Below are 19,885 nucleotides of genomic sequence, written 5' to 3'. Positions count from 1 at the left end.
AGCCCTGCAGACGTAATTGAGGCCCCTTCCTTATGTTGAATCTTTTTGCTTTCTGTCTTTTAGAGATATCAGCATTAGAGTCTCTGTAGGGTTCCCCTTCTTATTTGACAATGTCATTTTCTAGGAATTTGGAGTGGAGGAAAAAGATGAGTTCATGCTAGGGGTTTATTTATCATCATTACCCCATTCTAGAGAGATGCTTCTAAAATATTAACCCAGTAATATTCTGTGTACAGTTGACATCTGGGTCTTTACTGCCTGCAGAATTAAATATGAATTCCCAGCCTGGCGATTTAGCTCTTATTGTACTTATAATAATTATAGTCAGAGGCTCCCAAACTTACTTGCCTACTCCCTATTTCCAGGAGAACAAACAAAAACCAAAAACCAAATCACAGAGTCTCCCTGGAAGTCTACTAGACCTTTTTTAATGAAGCAAACAAAGTAACCCCTCTCATACTCAAGTCTATTACCTTCCATCCTTCTTGGTTGGTTCTAGTGTGCCCTGGAGGATGGTATCCACTTTGAGAAGCAGAGTATAATTATCTGGGAATATGCTACATTCCTATCACAGCAGGTCCAAATAACCCTGTGACAGCTACCCTGTGAGATTCCATAAGAGACCTCAGATCTTTGTTCTGATTATAAGATACTTCCTTCTGTGTAATACCTTCCCTTTCTTGACCTTTCCTGGTATTCTAACCAAATAGCCAGGGAGTTGCTTAATGATGCTATAGCCTTCTAGAATTCTTACATTTCTTGCCTTCATTCATGTAGCTCCCTGGTTTCATCTCCAGCTTTCAATCTGATGCCCATCTTCAGGGTCTCCCAATGCACAAATTTCTCCAAGACTTTTCCACCTCCTGCCCAGCCCAGTTTCACTGGCGCATCCTTGGCTGTGCCCTCAGCCTCCAGTCAGCTGTACCTTTCCAGGTTAAACCCTTTCTGAATCCAAAAGAGGGTTTCCCTTATGAATTTCTCCTCCAATTCCTCATATATGCTTTCAGTATACTTGCAGGCACTATGTGTCAGGTCCTATGCCATTAGTATTGGGGTTTGCCAGTGACTCAGAAATGCACTGAGTCTGAACTGGCAGCCAGACCCAGGGATGAGGTGATTGCAGTCCAGTGAGGTAAGTGTACTTGCAGGAGTGGCAATGGACTTGGCGGTCAAAGAGGATAGGCTCTAATGTAGATATGAGGCATAGAAAGGGAGGCCTTTCTGGGTTCAGCTCAGACCCAAAGGAGGTGCAGTAGGTGGAGGAGCAGCAGATGCAGGGATGAAGAGGGAGAGATCCAGGAGAAGGCAGAGAATCGGAATGCCACATAGAAGGCAGCATAGCTGAAATTGGGGTGTGAGGTTGGATGGAAGGTGTGGGTCATGTAGAGGTGGCAACAAGAAAGCTAACCAGCAGGCCTAGGATGCCAGGCTGAGGAGAGGGTGTTCACAGAAGGTCCCTGGGGATCCAGGGAGTAGTTGATAGTAGTTGAGTGAAGGTTACTTTCAGAAGGTCATTCTGTAACCCAGTAGGAGGTATTGGGTGGGAGGGGAATGGTGACAGTCCATTTAGATGGAATGAGAAGAACTTGTGACTCAGCTGAGGCCTCATGTTTCAGGATCAGCCTGGGCAGGGTGAGGTGAAGGTGCGTTGTCTTCTCATTTTCCCCTTGGCCCAGGTTTCTGGGCTATACCAGAGCCTCTTAAGGACCCGTTACCAAGTTCAGAGCACCAGTTACTCCAGGGGTCTCAAACTTGTGGCCCGCAGGCCACTGTACAACATTTTGTGGCCCTGCCCTAGAGAAATCTTTTTTGTTTTGTTTTGTTTTAGTTATTTGGGTCACACCCCCCAATGTTCAAGGCTTACTACTGACTTTGCATTCAAGGATCACCCCGACTTTGCCTCCTGCGGCCCGCAGGTAAATTAAGTTTGAGACCCCTAATCCTGCTCCCCATGCCTCCTGGCAGGAGGAGCACTCTCCATTCCTTCTCCCTGAGGCCCAGTTTGGAGGAAGTGCTGCTGTTCTGGCCACACATTTTGCCCCCCCTCTCCTCTCTTCTCTCTTCTCTCTCTCTCTCTCTCTCTCTCTCTCTCTCTCTCTCTCTCTCTCTCTCCCTCCTCTCTTCTCCTCTCTTCTCTCTCTCTTTCTCTCTCTCCTCTCTTCTCTCTCTCTCTCTCTCTCTCTCTCCCTCCTCTCTTCTCCTCTCTTCTCTCTCTCTTTCTCTCTCTCCTCTCTTCTCTCTCTCTCTCTCTCTCTCTCTCTCTCTCGGTTTTTGGGTCACACCTGGCGGTGCTCATGGGTTACTCCTGACTCTGTGATCAGAAATCACTCCTGGCAGGCGTGGGGGACCATATGGGATGCCCGGATTGGAACCACAGTTCTTCTGCATTCAAGGCAAATGCCTTATCTCCATGTTATCTCTCTGGCCCCACATTTTGCCTCTCTTTTCTCAGGTTGCTCAGCTGACTAGAAGAGGTTTGGAAAGAGGAACTCTGATTCACTCAGAAAACCATTGGCAGGACTTGGAAGCATCTCTTAGAAATTGATGATGTGATTCAGATGTGCAGGGCTATGTTTTGGGGACAGACAGGGTTAGCTGTCCCAGCCAAGGCAGGGCAAAGAGCTTTTCTCTGATCTTGCAGTCCCCAGATGTCTTTGTGTAGCTAGCCGTGTTTGCAGTTCATTCTGGTAGTTTCCACATTTGAAGACGGCTCCAGCTGAGATGTCCAGATGACATGGCTGTTGGACCCAGGGACCCTGGAAAACTCCAGGCCAAGTGGGGTCTTATTTAGGTGGTGATTGAGCCAGCTGCATGGAATGACTCACCCAGGAACTGGCCAATCAGGAACAGGCAATACAGCCACCTTCTGGGCTTGCTGGTTTGTACCCTGTGGTGCTCGGCAGGCAGGCGGCTTCCAGCTGTCCTGCTCTGCACTTACCTTGTCAACCAACAAGCTATTCTTGCTAGAGTCAGTGGCCTCTGCAGGTCTCCCTTTGAATGGCTCAGGAGTTCCTGCAGAGGAAACCAAGTCTGAGGAAGCACCTTTTAGTCTAAGGCTTTTTGAAGTTTTTCTCCAACTGCTCTTGTCCTACTCTACCTGTGACACCCTGCCCTACCTCAGACACTGACTGTCTCAGCCTTTGTCTGATGATTCTCCATCTTGGAGCCATCCCAGGAGTCCCTATTCTAGTAACTCCAACCCCAAACTGAACAGACAGAGGGGAGATCCCATGTTTGTCATCACCACCCCCTAAGAACAGGCAGAATGGGACTATCAATAGGATTAGAGGCAAACATTATCTTGTTAGTTTTCTTGTCTACAAAAAGGCCTTTCCCACAAGATGAGAGTGATCTGATGGCCAGGAGCCATATGTTTCTGAGCCCACACTCCTTGGGCTGCCTCTCACCTCCCTCTCTCCTACCCTTTCTTTTACTCAGGGGATCCCCAGGTTCATTTGTTCATTGACTCTCCCTCCTAGCTTCTCCCTGCTTCCATGCCAGCATCAGTGCCCTGCTTCCACAGGAACCCTGATCTGGTGACCCATCATGTTGCTTCAGGTAATGAAAGTATTGCATAGACTCAGCATCTCATCAGCCTCTTGCTTACAAGGTCTTAGTCCTGTCAGGAGAAGGCACTGGCAACATCCAGGGATCAGAGATGCCTGCTTCTTAACAACATGCTCCTTCACTCTTGCCCCAGGACCTGGAAATGAGAAACTCAGGAGTTTGGGGGTTGTTGCCTGGGATTGTGAGCAGTGTCCTAAAATGCCCCAGGTTTTGGCATTGATGTTTGGATTCCACATATATAAAACAAACAAAATAGGGAAGGGGCTTCCTTTCCAGCCTTCCCTCAGCTTCTTTCTGGTTTCCAGATCCATCACTATTCATCTGCCCTTTGAGGCCAGCCAGGTTTGTATCAGGGAGGAAATAGGGAATCTCACATCTTAATCCCTTTCACTAAACGCAAATGGGACTATCTTTTTGGGTCTTTACTCAGCCTCCTTCTGGGTAGACCCAGTACCATTGCTGATACTTTGTCAGGCCTGTGTCTGGGCAGGAACAGGGAGGTTCTCGTTCTAATTCCCTCCACCAAGCTCCAATGGGGCCTCCTTTCTAGCCATCCCTCAGCTTTCTTCTGGGTTCCAGTGCCATTACTGAACCCCCTTCCTTCCCATCAGTCCTTTGTCCAAACTGCGCAGACACAAGTCATTTCAATTTATATCACAGACTTTCTGGCCAATTGGATATAGCACTTCTTTCTCTTAGAAAATATACAGCTCAGGGCCAGAGCAGGGGTGCAAGCAGTATGGCATTTGCCTTGCACGTGCTAACCTAGGACAGATGGAGGTTCAATCCCCCGGTGTCCCATATGGTTCCCCAAGCCAGGAGTGATTTCTGAATGTATAGCCAGGAGTAACCCCGCCGGGTGTTGGCCGAAAAGCAAAAAAAGAAAGGAAAAAGTAAAGTATACAGTTCAAAGACCAGGTGAACAAATCAATAAAACTAGTATGCAATATTTTTATTATACTTAGGCAACCTTGCTAGTTTAGAAAAATAACCTTTAAGAATATATACCTTGAGCCACATTTCATACAAACAATTTAATAGATCCCTTTCTTAAACACCCTGATAATCCATCATTCCAAACCACTAAATGCAAAGATCAATGGGGAGGCTAAAGAAGACATCTACTGTGAGGGATATAGAGAGAAATCCTGGAAAATTTCCCAAGTCCACCCAAATGCCTGGACCTTAGAGATGAGGACCTACAATCAAATCAACACAATGGTTTAGTGATGGAAATCAAGGAGTCACTACCCTGTAAATGAAGAAATCTATGAACAATTCAACCAACTCAAAGAAGAACTCTTTAAGAAGAGAGAATCCATACAAATGGAACTGAAGGAACTAAAAACATGTTAGCAAGCCATAAAAGGTGGAGAATCATCTTAGACTCCAGGACATTAGACACTGACCGTCCAGACTTGAATCCTGAACTCCAGACATAGAAACAACACAGTTCTTCACAACAGCTACAGGAACCAAAGCCCGTCTGGGACATTCTGAATACTACTTGAACTCCAACATGTGCCGGTTCTAATATGAATCCTGACAACGAGGAAATTGGGAACAAGTGGATATAAGAACAGGTTATCCTATCTTACCAACTAACGATAAAACAAAATCAGAAGACTTATCACACTATGGGCCGTGCAAAAGCCAAGAACGTGATCTACAGATGACTGGCTGATAGAACCATGACCGGATAGTATGTATTCTGGGACCAACAAGAAAGCCCTAGTCTAGGGTTTGGTCTACGTCCTGCACAACAATCGTGACCTCTAATTCCAGAGACCTGACTGAGGCAATTGCAACTGAATGGGTCTTCTGGAAACATAACGAAAGACGATATCCCAGGCTCCATCTGAGTTTCAGCGCAAGGGCCAAGACCACTAATCACAGAAGACAAATTAAAATGACATCGAGGAAACAGAACTTCTAAAATCACAAAGAAAGTCTTTATCATAAATTCCACTCCTTGACCTGTGCACAGACTGAGACCTCTAGATTTAGAGGTCTGTTTTTATCATCCAGATTGGAGCAGAAGTCTTCCATACGCCACAAAAACACCAAGGGGAGAGTAAATGAATGTGAAAGGAGTCTAGATAATCCCATGACAATATATTCCAAGGGTAGAGAAACCCTGTATCTCTTAGGCCAAGGGGATTCCTGTTTTGGATGACCCCAATATTTACTGTGCCTATGCAGGGGGGGGACACAAAAAAACCCACTAAATACTCCTTTTTTTTAAATCTAGTTTTTGTTGATTTCTTTGTTTTGGGGTGGATATTGAAGTAATTGTCCATTTCTTTAGTTATATATTTATTTTTTCTTTCTTCTTTTCTCTTCCTTTTTGCGCCTTGTCATATTTCCTATCTCTGAACCATGGCAACTATGTGGTGCATATTTTTATTGCTGCAGTGCTCACTGGATATCTTATTTGATTCCTCTTTTTGAACTGTTGTGGTGTTTCACCTTCTTTTTTTTCCCTTTGTCCCTCAAACCAAGGATGAGAGCCTCTAGAATGACTCTGCTCATAGTCGGCGTAGTCAATTTTTACCCCATTATATTATTTTTCTCTTCTTCAAACAAAACCACATAACTTGAACTTTCTAGTCCCACCTCCCAATTAGAGGGGGAAGTAATGGAGGCACCAAGACCAAACAGTTATAAGACCACTAAGTAATAAACTAGACAAAGAAGGGACACACATTCTAGCAGCCCCTGGGGGGAGAGTGGGGGATATGGGAGGCAGGATGGGAGCCGATGTGGGAGGAAAATTCAGTGGTGGGAATTCCCCTGACTCAATGTAAATATGTACCTGGAATATTACTGTGAATGGTATGTAAGCCACTATAATTAAAATAAAAATTATATTTAAAAAAAGGTGGAGAATCACATAGACAAACTTGAATACGAATTACAAGCCAGCAGTGAGAAAGAAGTCAAAAAAAAAGAGGAGACAAAACCCTGGAAAAAATGTAAGGTATTTAATAAAAAATGACAAGAGAAATAATCTTCAAATTATAGAAGTTCCAGAAAAGGAAGAAAATGGGAAAGGGGAAGAGCAAGTAGTGAGGGAGATAATAGCAGAGAACTTCCCCACCCTTGCGAAAGAGGTTTCCCTACAAATCCAAGAGGCAAAAAGAGTGCCAAACAAAATAGACCCTAACAGAGCAACAAAACATTTAGAAATCCAAATGGCAGAAAACAAAGAGAGAGAGATAGACTCTTTAAAAGCAGTAAGAGAGAAAAAAAACCCTCAACTATAAAGTAAACAAGGGAAGAATCAAAACAGATTTCCATTTGAAACAATCCAGGCAAGAAAAGAGTGGAATGACATATTCAAACTACTGAATGAAAGAAACTCAATTTTGAGTCCACTACCCATCGAAACTCTCATTTACATGGGAGGGAGTGTTAAAAACATTCTCAGACAAAAAAGAACTTGCAATATTTGTGCTAACCAAACAGACCCTAAATTACTCAAAGAACAATTACAAATCCCCAATTGTAACAACAACAACAACAACAATAACAACCCTACATAATATAATGACACAATAGCCCTTTTTGTTGTTTCCTTAAATGTCAATGGGTTAAACTCTCCCATTAAGAATGGACACAGCTGGTTAGACTGAGCAGGTACCCAATCAACTGCCCTTTATAGATGTCTGTAATAATGTTCTAATGCTTTCATCTACAGAAACAGGTGCAGAATGGGTTTGAAAGCCATGGACTCCCACTACAGTACTCATTATAAGAAGTTTTAATGTGGGCCTGGAGAGATAGCACAGCGGTGTTTGCCTTGCAAGCAGCTGATTCAGGACCTAAGGTGGTTGGTTCGAATCCCGGTGTCCCATATGGTCCCCCGTGCCTGCCAGGAGCTATTTCTGAGCAGACAGCCAGGAGTAACCCCTGAGCACCGCCGGGTGTGACCCAAAAACAAAAACAAAAACAAACAAACAAAAAAAGAAACCAAATTAAACAAAATTGGGAGGGGTTGCCTTCAAAGTAGTTCTCAGGGACCAGGAAGTCCCTCCAGGCTATGCCAACTTGACAGATGGTTCCAGAGATGCAGTGATTCTCTACTCTGTGATGCTTGGTTTCCTGAGTCACAGCTGGAGAGATTGGGGGACTATTGTGAGGTTTTAATGTGAGTCCCCCAGTCTGGAGAGCAAGTACCTCTGATGGCAGAGCCATCTCCTAATTTTTTTTTTCGGGGTGGAGGCCACACCCATCAGTGTGCAGGGCTTACTCCTGGATCTGCACTCAGGAATTACTCCTGATTGGTTCTGGAGATCATATGGGATACTTGAGATTGAACCCAGGTAGATTGTGTACAAGGCATTAGCTCTATCACTGTACTATCACTCTGGCCCCTGAATACCAAATTTATTTTTTAATTAATTTTTTTTGTTGTTTTGGCACTAGCACAATCAGTAGAGTGTCTACCTTGCACGTGCTAACCTAGGACGGATTTATCCCCTTGGCATCCCATATGGTCTCCCAAACCAGGAGTAGTTTCTGAGTGCATATCCAGGAGTAACCCCTGAGCATTACTGGATGTGACCAAAAAAAAAAAAAAATGTTTTTTGTTGTTGTTCTGAACCACACCTGACAGTGCTCAGAGCTTACCAGGAATGACTCTTAGTGGGGCCTGAGGGGCTATGTGGGGTACTGGGGATGAAAACCGAATCAGTGTGTGAATACCCAGACCTCAAAAAAACAAAACAGAGCAGCATAGCCATGTTTAGGATCATAGCCAGGGGCTCCCCTCAGCTCAGCTCCTGTGTGGACTGGGGGGGTGGGGGTGGGGCCACAGGCAGAACTGCTTACTGACTTGATGGGTCCAGTGAACTAAGAATTTTGGACCTCCCTCATGGTGGGTATCAGAAGCTTCCTAGCTCCTGGGGCTCAGGCCTAGACTTTTTCTCACCTTCCAGTCAGGTGGGTATACTGGAAGAGACTTTCCGAAGGAGGATAGTCTTGGCCGAGGTTGTCCCTGCCCTGATTTGGGGCCCCCAAAGCTGCCTTCTAGGGGATTATAGGAGGCTTTGTGGAAAGGGGGCTGCTGTGTGGTCTCTAGCCAGCCTTGGAGAAAGGTCAGGTTGTGCAGGAAGAATGTTCACAGAGGCCTCTGTCCTTCACACTAGCCTGAGGCAGAAGCAGTTAACACAGGGCAGGAGGGCTGGGAAACCTGGGGAGTGGGTTTTGAAGCAGCTTTGCAGGGACCTGGCTCAGAATAGGGTGCAGGGAGAATCTGAAGGGTATTATATGGAAGGCCTGTATTAGAAAGATGAACTTAGCATCACTAGAAGCAGATCAGTCAAAGTGTCAGGAAGTGGTATTTGTGGGAATGGCAGAGACTTCTGCTGAGGTGGTATTACAGAAGGCCCTTTCCAGGAAGCAACTAGGTAGTGGACATCAGGAATCTTACAAAGATCCCACCCTTTGGCCAGGAGTTCTCTGCCTGTATTGTAGAAAATTATTAGAAAAGCACAAAAGGCTTTCAAACACAAAGAGGTTCATTGTAGTAGTCACTAGTCTAGTGAAAATAGAAACTTCCACTAATGGGATAATTCTGAAGTCAACCAAGCTCTAACCCTCAACAGAATATTACATAGTAGTAGAAATCAGAGGTTTTAGAACTATTGGAGAATTACTTGTGCTTCTTTGTCGTAATTGATGCCTTTTAGGACCTGGTTTGAGCTATTCCTTGTGAACAGAAATAAATGGCAGAATCTCTGCCTACAGAAAACTGAGAGGATCTCAATGAGTCCCTTCCCTCACCCCTACAATATGTACAGGAGAAAAAGATGGGTAGGAACTCCAGAAAATGGGACAAGGAGTATTTTATTTCAGTACAGGATCATGAGGAAGCATAGTGTTTTTCAGCTTGCTTTACTTTTGAAGCTATATCAAAAAAATAAGTGAAAGATTCTTTCAGTAGTCCAGGGAGATGGTTGGAGGTATGTGTGTGTGTGTATGTGTGTGTGTTTGTTTGATTCATGCAAATTTATACAGATGGAGAACCAGGCTTAGGGACCCACCATGTACATCACAGGCTGACATCCTTTCTATGCAGAACTTCATCTAAAGAATTAAGAGCATGTGGTTAGGAGGTGACGAAGTGACATACCAAACTTGGTGGCAACTGGAAAAAGGGGCAAGGAAGGAAAGGACAAGGGCTGGATCTCAAGCTTCAGGAGAAAGGGATATTTTTGGAGACATGGCAGAAAGGGGGCTGGTTTCAGGATCCTCACTGTGGTCACAGTTGATGTGTGTGGTCTAGAACAGTGGTCGACAACCTTTTTTTTCAACGGAGCCAAATCTCGCCAAAACCATGATCGAAATTTATTTTGAGAGCCACACAGGGCACGCACTGACAGAGGCTAGGAGCAGAGTCATGAAGCGGTCGCCCGGCACACAGAAGAGCCAAATTAAAAGTGTAAAGAGCCAAATGTGGCTCGCGAGCCGCAGGTTGCTGACCACTGCTCTAGAAGCATCCAGATCTGACATCCAAGAGGCAGCAGGAGACTCTAAGAAAGAACTTAGGAGAATACTGAGAGTCGGCAGTTGTGGGTGCATATATGGGGCTCAGTGCTGATATCAGAGAAGAGAGAAAGTATCTAAAATGGAGACGCTAGGAAGCAAATGTGCAGAAGTTGGGAGGAGACAGGCACTAGGGCAGCAGGCTGAGGGAGAGGCCATCTGTCCCCAGGTAGGCAGTGGAGTTGCTAAGTGTGACAGTGGGGCAGGGCACAGGATGTAGCTTGACTAGACTTGCAGAAGCAGTAGAAGCATTAGTGGGAGTCTGCTCATGTTTTTTTCCTTTTTCCATAGGAGAAGGAGCTGCACAGTGTACATCCAGCATCCTCCAGGAGAAGCAGCGTGAGTTAAGCTTGGTTAAGTTAAGCAGCAGTCTTTTCCTATGTAGTTTTGAGTGCTCCATGATCTTTTGGATGTGGGGCCTCTCTTGTCCACTCAGAGTCCAGAGAGTGGAAGACTTTTTATATCTGACATGCCAGTAGGCAGGGCCCACTCCCTGCTACACCAACTCAAGGGCCTGAGTCCTTAGAATGAGAACTGGAGGGAGGATCTAGAGGTGACAGATCTGGTAAAATGAGCTCAGAAAAACAGAGGGACCATAGAGGCCTGTGGATCTTTGCCAGTGGGCAGAGGGAAAGGAGAACAGCAGTGGGCTGCAAGCCTTTCTGAGTCTTGTCTAGACATAGCTTTCAGGAGCATCACTGGTGACCTAGGTGAGAGAGGCTCCTCATTTGAAGCTGGGTTTGGGGCTATGGCACTACTAACCTGTCACAGAGGGCTCCTGTTCAGGCCTGACTGCCCAACTTTTGTCCTCTCTCCAGTTTTAGTATATGTGCTGCTGAAGCGAGCACCTTTTGTCTTCTCTCATCCAGGCCTCTCTAGAGTTTCTTTAGGTTCTCCTCTTAGATGAGGAGCCTACAACTGGACTTCGTTTTTGTTGATTTGCTGACCTGGTAGCCCCAGGATGTTGCTCCTAGTGGTCTATAGTGATCATGACTGACTGGAAGAAATAAGTATCATATGAGGTTGGGTCTGAAGAGGAGTTTTGATATCTGGAAAATGCATGCTCAGAACTTTCCTCTCTGTCTGGGTCTGGGGGCCTCAGCCTACTCTGCCCACCTCCACTCCCTAGGCTCAAGCCTTCCTGCAAGTTCCCCCTTCTCTCAGCTACAATCCTGTGTGTGTCTGCTCACCATCTCTTCCACCCTGAGTAGATGCCCAGATCTTCAGAAGCCTTCAAGTTTCTAACACTAGATGAAGATTCATAGAAAAAGCCCTTGGGAGTTGAGGGGAAGCAGGGTAACTCTACCAGGCCCACCCAGGCACAGGAAATTCTGGAGAAATGTAAGGAACCCTGTTCAGCCTGAATGGGCATTGTATAACCACTAGGAATTTAGACTTAAGGGGGTGACTGAATGATGCCACAAAGCCAAGATCAAGTCCACTGAAAGAAGATAGTTGGGGGAACAGCACACCATGCAGGACTTTGGGACCAGCCCCAGGCTCTTGTGAGAGGCACACAGAGTGCAGGAGAGCAGACTCAGGAGTTTAGTCCATGGAAAGGAAGCCAGCAGTGGCAAATGGGGCAGGTCTGTGTGGTCTAAATCCTGTGAAAGGTCATTGGATGGGGAGGATGATCTCTCATTGTTGGGTACCCAATCCTGGGTAAATTAGGGTGGAAGATACAGTTTCTGCAAGGTGCTAAAGGAGGCTGGGTGGTTGCTTTTCAAATGAAAGGCCTAGGAGAGAACCTTTTTTCTCAAAGAATGAGTTAATGACTGTCCCTGGAGGGTCAATTTCTCCCTAGTCAATGAGATACCCACCCTCCAAGTGTCAAAATATAAAAATAATGGTGCAATTGATATAGGGATGTCAGGAACATGTCTCAGAGTGAGAACACTACACCCATTACAGGCACCTGTGAGCCTCAGCTCCCAGGCACCAGACCACAGGCACCATGGAGCCCATCAGAAACCCAGTGTCTTCAGAACATGACTGAGTAGAACACATGCTCAAAGAGAATCTAAGTCTCCCTAGTTTCAAACCATGGCTCTAGTTTCCAGCAGGAGTGAGGCTCTTAGATGGTTGCTGTGTCCTCCGTATGATCGTAGTCATCTTGGTGACCTGCCAGGGGGAAGCACAGGGCATTTATTTGTATGGACATGTCCTGAGCACCATTTAGCATTTCTGACAGTCAGAAAACTGCCAGTCTGTGATGTCTTCCCCTTGCTGCCTGCTATGATTTCTTCATGAGCCCCTGAGGTGAATACCAACATTCACATGTTTGTTTTTGCAATGAAGGTAGGCATTGGTGTAGATTTGCTTATTTTTATTTATGGTTTTGGACCTCCCAAGTGGTGCTTCTTGTTTGGGGCCTAGTGCTAGAAACTTCCTGGGTCATCACAGTAGTCTATGGGGATCTCCAGGGATGCACCCAGCATTGCACCCATTCTGAGGGAATCCTCGCTTATCTTCAAGCAAGTTGGCTTCAATTTATTTTTATTACCTTTATATTTAATTTTTATTTTCTTTTTCTTTTTTTAAGGTCATATAAAATGATGCTTGGGACTGACTCTTAGCTCTGTACTTAATGATCACACATGGTGGGAATTAGGGGTTGTGGGGATTGAACCTAGATTGGCCATATGCAAATCAAACATCCTACCCACTGTTCTATTGCTTTTTTTTTTTTTTTTTTTTGGTTTTGGGGCCTCACCCGGCGGTGCTCAGGGGTTACTCCTGGCTGTCTGCTCAGAAATAGCTCCTGGCAGGCACAGGGGACCATATGGGACACCGGGTTTCGAACCAACCACCTTTGGTCCTGGATCGGCTGCTTGCAAGGCAAACGCTGCTGTGCTATCTCCGGGCCCTTTTTTTTTTTTGATACAGTTTGGTGGTGCTCAGGGCTTATTCCTAAAATCATTCTTGGTAGGGCTCAGGAAATCCTATGGGCTAGGAAACCCTATTGTCTGGGATTAAACCAGATTAGTACCTGTGTATTATCTCTCCAGCCACCCAATTTGTTTATTTTTAACCCAAGTTGGCAAAAGTTCGAATAAAAACAGTAGAAGTGTCTGGCACTTATAAAGTGTTTTATTTAATATACTTCTCTCTATGTATAGAGAGCTATAAATCTTGTTCCATCTCTCTCACTCTTTTTGGTTTTTGGGTCACACCCTGCGATGTTCAGGAGTTACTCTTGGTTCTGAACTCAGGAATTACTCCTAGAGGTTTTGGGTGACTATGTGGGATGTCAGGGATTGAACCTGGGTCAGCTTTTTGTACTATCTCTCTTATTATCTCCTCTGGGGACTTTTTTGGGGGGATGGCACACCCATTGATGCTCAGTAGTTACTCCTGATTCTGCACTCAGAAATCGCTCCTGGCAGTGTTCATGGATTGATATGGGAGGCTGGGGATTGAACCTAGGTAGGCTGTGTGCAAAGTAAGTGCCCTACCCACAATACTATCTTTAGGACTTCTCCTCTTGGGTTTTGAAATCTCATCCAAATACCACGGGAGGTATACTAATGGTCTAGAAAATCTTGGGGCTTTTAGGTTTGAGACTGAGCTGAGACCCAGGCTTGAAGCCCAAATTCTCCATTCACTTTCTGGGCCACTTTGGCACTTGATGTTTCCTAGCATCTCTGAACCTCACTCACTCATAGATGTCCAATGCGTGTTTTCAAAAGCCTCTGGGTGAACAGAGAGAACATACTAGATGCTATTAACCATCCCTTGCACACAGGAAATGCACACTGATCTTTACTTTTGATGGAGCCTCAAAACTGGGTCATAATGTACAGGGTGCCTGAAAGATGGGGGGAACTGGATACTCCTCATGTTCCATGTGGTCTTTCACTCTCTGGCCTGTGGTTTCCTCAGTTGTCATGGTCACAGAAGCAATTCTCCATGACTCTGGGTCCTTTGTTTTCCATGCTGACCATGGGGTTGAGAGGAAGCCTTTCAGTTTATGTGTAGGTGTGAGGGGTGAGGCCTAGCCTGGGTACAAGACAGGAGTGCTGTTCTGGAATCCTCCCTCCTTTTTGTCTGCCAGGCAGCTCCAGTTTGAATTTCACAGTTGAGCTGGCATCTGTGCTCCTTCTGGACTTGAGGCAACCTGGGGAGCCTGGGGCAGCAGGTTTGAGACCTCCTGCTGGCTCAGTGCTGCCCTGCTCTTGTGTGGCCAAGCTCCCATCTCTCTGTGTGTGGAGTCTTTACCCACAGGCATTGTAATGCCCTGTTTCCTGCTGCTACCTCTTTGTCTCCTGTTCCCTTTGAGTGTCTCTTTGTACCACCATATTCTTCTGATCCTACATCTTGCAGCTACTGACAGCACTTCTAGACTGCCTTGCATGGGATTGGGCGTGATTCTCTCTTGCGATGATCCTCATTCCTCTTCTTTCTACCATGCAGAGTATCAATTCCCACGAACTGAGCCAGAGACCTAGAGCCTTTCTGTTTGTCCCATTTAGCAGAGCAGTTTAGGTGTCTGTGAGTGTTGGTCTTGCCTCCACAGAGTCCTCCAGTGCCTTGGCTCCTTTCCACTGCATACTTTCTCTGGGTCACATTCTGCCTGTTCTGGGGACAACTCACCCTCTTTCATCTTAGCCTCATGGCCTCTAGTCTCCCCCACGCGAGTCCTTTCTCCAGAGTGAGACACCTATTCCCAAGAATACTGGGTCTTTTGGAGCCCTGACCCTGTCCCAGTGTTTCCTCTCCAAAATGGGATGCCATTTGCCTTGTTACAGCTCTCTTTCCCACCAGCTCTATCAGGGCTTTTCTAACTGACATGTAGATTCTAAGCAGACTTTTCTCATAAGGTAATGGATATTCCACTGATTCCCATGGAGGGGACACAGCAAATGGTAGGAATCACTCCAGGTACCTAGAGCTGGTCCCTTTGATCTATGTCTCTAGCCCAGTGCTGAGACCAGGGAGTTTCCCATCCCTTCCTGCTGGGGTTACCCATAGGTATAGCACCATGGAAGGACTGTGGGTTCAGCCAGTGAGGCATGTGACCATCCTTGTTGGCCAGTAGCCCACCTGAGCAGCCCCACAGTATGCGAGATCTGGCATGCAGAAGAGAGCCTACAGGCACAACTTCACCTGTGGAACTTTCTGAAAACTAAAAGGAAATACAATTACATCATGAGAAAGCTCAAATTGAAAAACTTTTGAGGAGGCCTCATATCCAGAGCTTGTTTTCCTTCTCTTCCTCTGTCTCCTGTCTGGTCTTAGCCCCATTTTCTTGCATCTTTGCCTTTCTGCTGTGCTCCACATACCTGAGGGATACCCCTTTGTGTCTTGTATCACATAATTGCTTCCTCCAGACGACCCCCCAAACTTGGGGCTTAGGGTCTACAGGGCAGGGAAGTGTGGTTGGATAGGCTCTGCATGTCTCATTTCCTTTTGGAGAGGGTACAGAATGCCAGATAGGGCTTCACTCTCGGACTCTTTTAGTTGATCCTTGTGCTGTGACAGTGACCCTCTATGACTGTAGGTGCCTTTCCCATAGCCAGTGCCCAGTCTCATATGCAGGGTGGGAGGCTCTGTCCCCACTAAGCCTTCTCTTAGAGCTTGGGGGCCAGTGGAACCCTGAGCTTCCTCTCATCCCCATACCCCGACCTGATTCTGGTCCAGCCCATTTCAGCCCTGATCTTTCCTGAACCTGCACTCCCATTGCCAGCAGAGAGGGCCCCATCACCAACCCTGCCCCCAGTCTGTGCCTGGCTTCTAGCCTCATCAGCTGTGAAAGCATCTGTGTGGGTGGGCAAAGGGTGGTGATAGTGGTGTTGTGGTTCAGCCTCACATCCTGCTCCCTGGAGTCAGTGTCCAAAGGAAAAGCACTGGGATGGTCCAAGGGGCTCCCCTCCTGGGCACCCTCAGTTCTGCAGCTGTCCTCCACATGGAGAGGTGCAGGGGGCTCTGGCCTTAACTGGCCTCCTTGCCCCTCCTCCTGGGGACTGGCATCTTTTCCTGGCCTGTGTGGGCAGCATGCTGAGCACAGCTGCAGTCGGGCTATATTTAGCTGCTTTAATGAGCTCAGGGTGGCAGACGTCTGCCTTCGGAGTGCTTTTCATGCGTCTGTATGCGTATGTCTGCGCTTGGCGAGGGGTGTGCATGGCACGCACCTGTGCAATCACATTTGCGTGTGTCAGTGTGTCTGTTAAGGCACTCCTGTCTCTAGGTAAGGGAAGGATAATTGAGTGTATGCAGGGTCTGCTTTGATTAGCAGACAGCTTCCAATATTGAGAGAGTATAGAAAATGGCAAGACATTTCTACCTTCATCCTTTTGAAAGAAACTTCATGAGCTTCCTTTATATTCCAGGTCTATCTGGGAGATATCTGGGGTAAAAAGGCAAAAAGAACACCAGTCCCTGCCTTGAAGGATCTTACAGTCTGAGACCTGGGGGAGGGGAAGACATAAATCTAATAACCATACAACAGGACTTATAAGGCAAGGATTCATCCAGACAGAGAAGACAAGGTGCTTTGGGGGGTGGTAGGTGGGGGTGGGAAATGTGTTGGGAGGAAGCCACAAGCTATGGAGGAAGGAACAGAGAAGCTGCTCTTGGAACTATCTGGGTACAGGAACAAACTAGGGGGGCATGGAGAGGAGAACTGGACACTGTTTAAAGACAACTGATGGGGTGTAGGTCTGGTTTGAACTAGAGAGGTAGACAGTGGGTGACAGGAGCACAGTGAGAGAGGAGGTAGAGAGGGAAAGGGGCACAAAAGGAGGCCTTATCAGCTAACTATATGGGCCTTGACCAGGATGGGAGGATCCAGAAGGGAGAAAGGGGATGGTTCTGGGATTCTGGGAGCTTAGTTGGAATCCTGCATGTGGTTCAGTCAGTTTTAACAGAAAAAGGATTATTAAATGGGGGAGGAGATGGGATGGGGGACCTGGCAGAGGGATTTTACTCACAGGTATAAGAAAGCCTGTATGTGTCCATGAGGTCCATATCTGGCTACTGCCTGAAGGTAGCATGTCATACCCCTCAGAATAGTGCCCCAAGAGGCTGGTGACTTGTTTCCTCATTACCCCAGCATGTGGAGGACTCAGAGATCTCTTTAATGTGTTAGAGAACCTCCCTTTCCTTAAATACTTTTCTCCTAAAAAAAAAAAAAGAAGTTTTGAAAGAAAGGCCAGGAAGTTCTGCCACAAACCCCAAAGCCAGAGTACAGAAGAAAATATAAATTATAATCTCAGGAAAAGCAGCCTGCGACATGCCCTTTAAATAGCATTATTTTTAACTTGTCTTTTGAGTATATGGCATATGTGTATGGTATAAAGTTCAAAATGTACCAAAGACAGATATGTCTCCTCCCAGCCTTCAGTCCACCTGTTACAGGAGCAATGATTTTGACTAGCTTCTTATAGACCATTCCAGAGATAGAATCCACATATATGAACATATTCATGCATATTCATTTATATATTTTTGTATATGTCACCACACAGATGGAAATAGGCAGTGTATTCCATACATTAGCTGAGATTATCTCTTGATTATCTTATCATCCTTTGCAATGGTGCTTCATATTCATTGCATGAGTCAAATTATCTCCCTTTCTCTTTCTTTGGTTTTGGGCCACATTTGGTGATGTTCATGCGTTATATCTTGCTCTGCAATCAGGATTACTCTGGCAGGCTTGAGGAACCATATGGGATGGCAGGGATCAAAAAAGGGTTGACCAAGTGCTAGGCAAGTGCCCTATCTGCTGTACTGTCACTCTGGCCAGACAAAAGATCTCTTTTGTCTGAATTATTAGTGGCCAAAGATTAGAGTTACATGGAAGTCATTTTGCACATGAACTGGAAATGCTGGGTCAAGGGCATTTGGCCCTCTGAGTGGTGTTGCCAAATTGCCCTCCAGGAGCAATTGGTTTCCACTTTGACTGACACTTAGTGAAGAGGGGACTTTTTTTTTTTATAGATAATTGCTCATCTAAAATGTGCTGAAGGATGTTTTAGAGTCATTTCTTTTTTTTTTTTTATATGGAAAACCATCTTTTTTTTTTCCCGGTTTTTGGGCCACACCTGGCGGTGCTCAAGGGTTACTCCTGGCTGTCTGCTCAGAAATAGCTCCTGGCAGGCACGGGGGACCATATGGGACACTGGGATTCGAACCAACCACCTTTGGTCCTGGATCGGCTGCTTGCAAGGCAAACGCCGCTGTGCTAGCTCTCTGGGCCCTAGAGTCATTTCAATATATACTTCTCTAGTTCCAGGTTTGGGTACCTTCCATGTGTTTTAAGAGTCATTCTCAGGCCAGAGTGATAGCATGGCAGGTAGGGCATTTGCCTTGCATGCAGCTGACTCAGGTTTGATCCCTGGCATCCCATATAATTCCCTAACCTGCCACGAGTAATTTTTGAGCTCAGAACCAAGAGTAACCCCTGAGTGCTTCTGGGTATGGCCCAGACTCTCCTCCCCGACCAAAGAGTCATTCTCAGTTTCTGTATGGAATCCACATTCAATCTGAAGGAGTTGCAGATAGAGGGCAAAGCTTAAACTTGCTGCTGAATTCCTTTGTGTGTGCCTTTCCAAGTAGAGCTTGGACAGGCTTAAGTGCAGTTCCTTGGGGGAGGGCCCAAAGTTCAGAACAAACTCCTTCTTTTCTTAACAGCCTCTTTTTCCCTTTCCCTTCCAGCCTGGAATCATTACAAGCTGCTGGTACTTGCTAATCATAAGAACTCCTCTTTGCTGGTCCTTGCCTTTGTAGGGTGATGCTTATGGAGAATGAAAGCCCTTGGCCAGAGATCAGAGTTCAAACTCCGTCTCATTTCCTAACATCCAGAGATCAATCGTTTCATGTAATCAAGACATAATATTCTTCTCTGCAATGGGGCAAAGAACCTATCTCTCATGATAAATGAAAGAGTTCAAAGACTGAGTGAAAAGAAGTGTGGGGCATATTATCTGAAGACTGTATTCTCTGCTGGAGGGGGGCTCGGTGGGTGCACCCAGCCCTTTGGTAATACTGTGTGTTAGCAGGAGGCTCTGTCTGGGCTGTATATTTGGAAACATTTAGGCCTGATTCAAGAGGATGACATCCTGATCTGAACTGAGTTTCCTCCAAGAGGAGTTGATCTTTGGAGTTATTTCCATTTCCTTGGTGGGGGAGCAATTTGCTTTCTAGAGGCAGGAACGGGGGCCCAGGCCCTGCCAGATCCAGATCTTATCTGGGGAAACATCTGTGGAGGGAGGTGAACTGGCACATAAGGTTTGGCCTCATTATTCATACCAATGCAAGCTGACACAATTGGATCAAAGGCAAGGAGGGCCATTAGCCTCTAGATCCTCTAGTCTGGAGGATGTTCCTGTTCAGCTTCCTAGCTAAGTGGCTTCTGACATAACTTGCTTGAATAACCTTACAAAGGAGGTTTCTTGCTTTCAGGCCTATATGGGTTAATCCTGAACTATTGAGAAAATTTCCTAAGTTATGCCGATGATTGAGATTCTTTAGAAGCTGCCTTGTCCTTTGCATCCTGCCTTCTCTCTGTTCCATGATCCAAATGTGATTCTACAGAGACCTGTAGGAGACCATGTCTCTTTAAGTCTGCCCTCTCCAGGTTCATTCCCCTCCCCACCTTGATTACTGTCTGAAACATTCCATTGGTTTCATTTAACAGGTCCTGAGCTGCAGAGGCAGGGCAGAGATGCCTGTTCCTTACTTTGAACATACTTGCAGACTGAGGCTGAGAGGTTCTGTTCATTCCTCAGACTTTTGGCACCTTGGGCCAGGTGACTGAACTCGGTTA

The 19,885-nt window shown here is 46.1% G+C and overlaps 1 protein-coding gene across 1 annotated transcript in view; it reads left to right on the top strand.

The window, feature by feature from the left end:
• PITPNM3 (PITPNM family member 3) overlaps positions 1–19,885 on the top strand; it is a 92,866-nt gene that overhangs the window by 44,307 nt on the left and 28,674 nt on the right. Inside the window, exon 4 of the mRNA XM_049782172.1 lies at positions 10,408–10,455. Coding sequence (XP_049638129.1) covers positions 10,408–10,455 — 48 coding nt within the window. The remainder of the gene's footprint in view (positions 1–10,407; positions 10,456–19,885) is intronic.

The sequence above is a fragment of the Suncus etruscus genome, chromosome 1, assembly GCF_024139225.1.
Source record: "Suncus etruscus isolate mSunEtr1 chromosome 1, mSunEtr1.pri.cur, whole genome shotgun sequence".
NCBI lineage: Eukaryota > Metazoa > Chordata > Mammalia > Eulipotyphla > Soricidae > Suncus > Suncus etruscus.
This window is presented reverse-complemented; position numbering and strand designations above follow the sequence as displayed.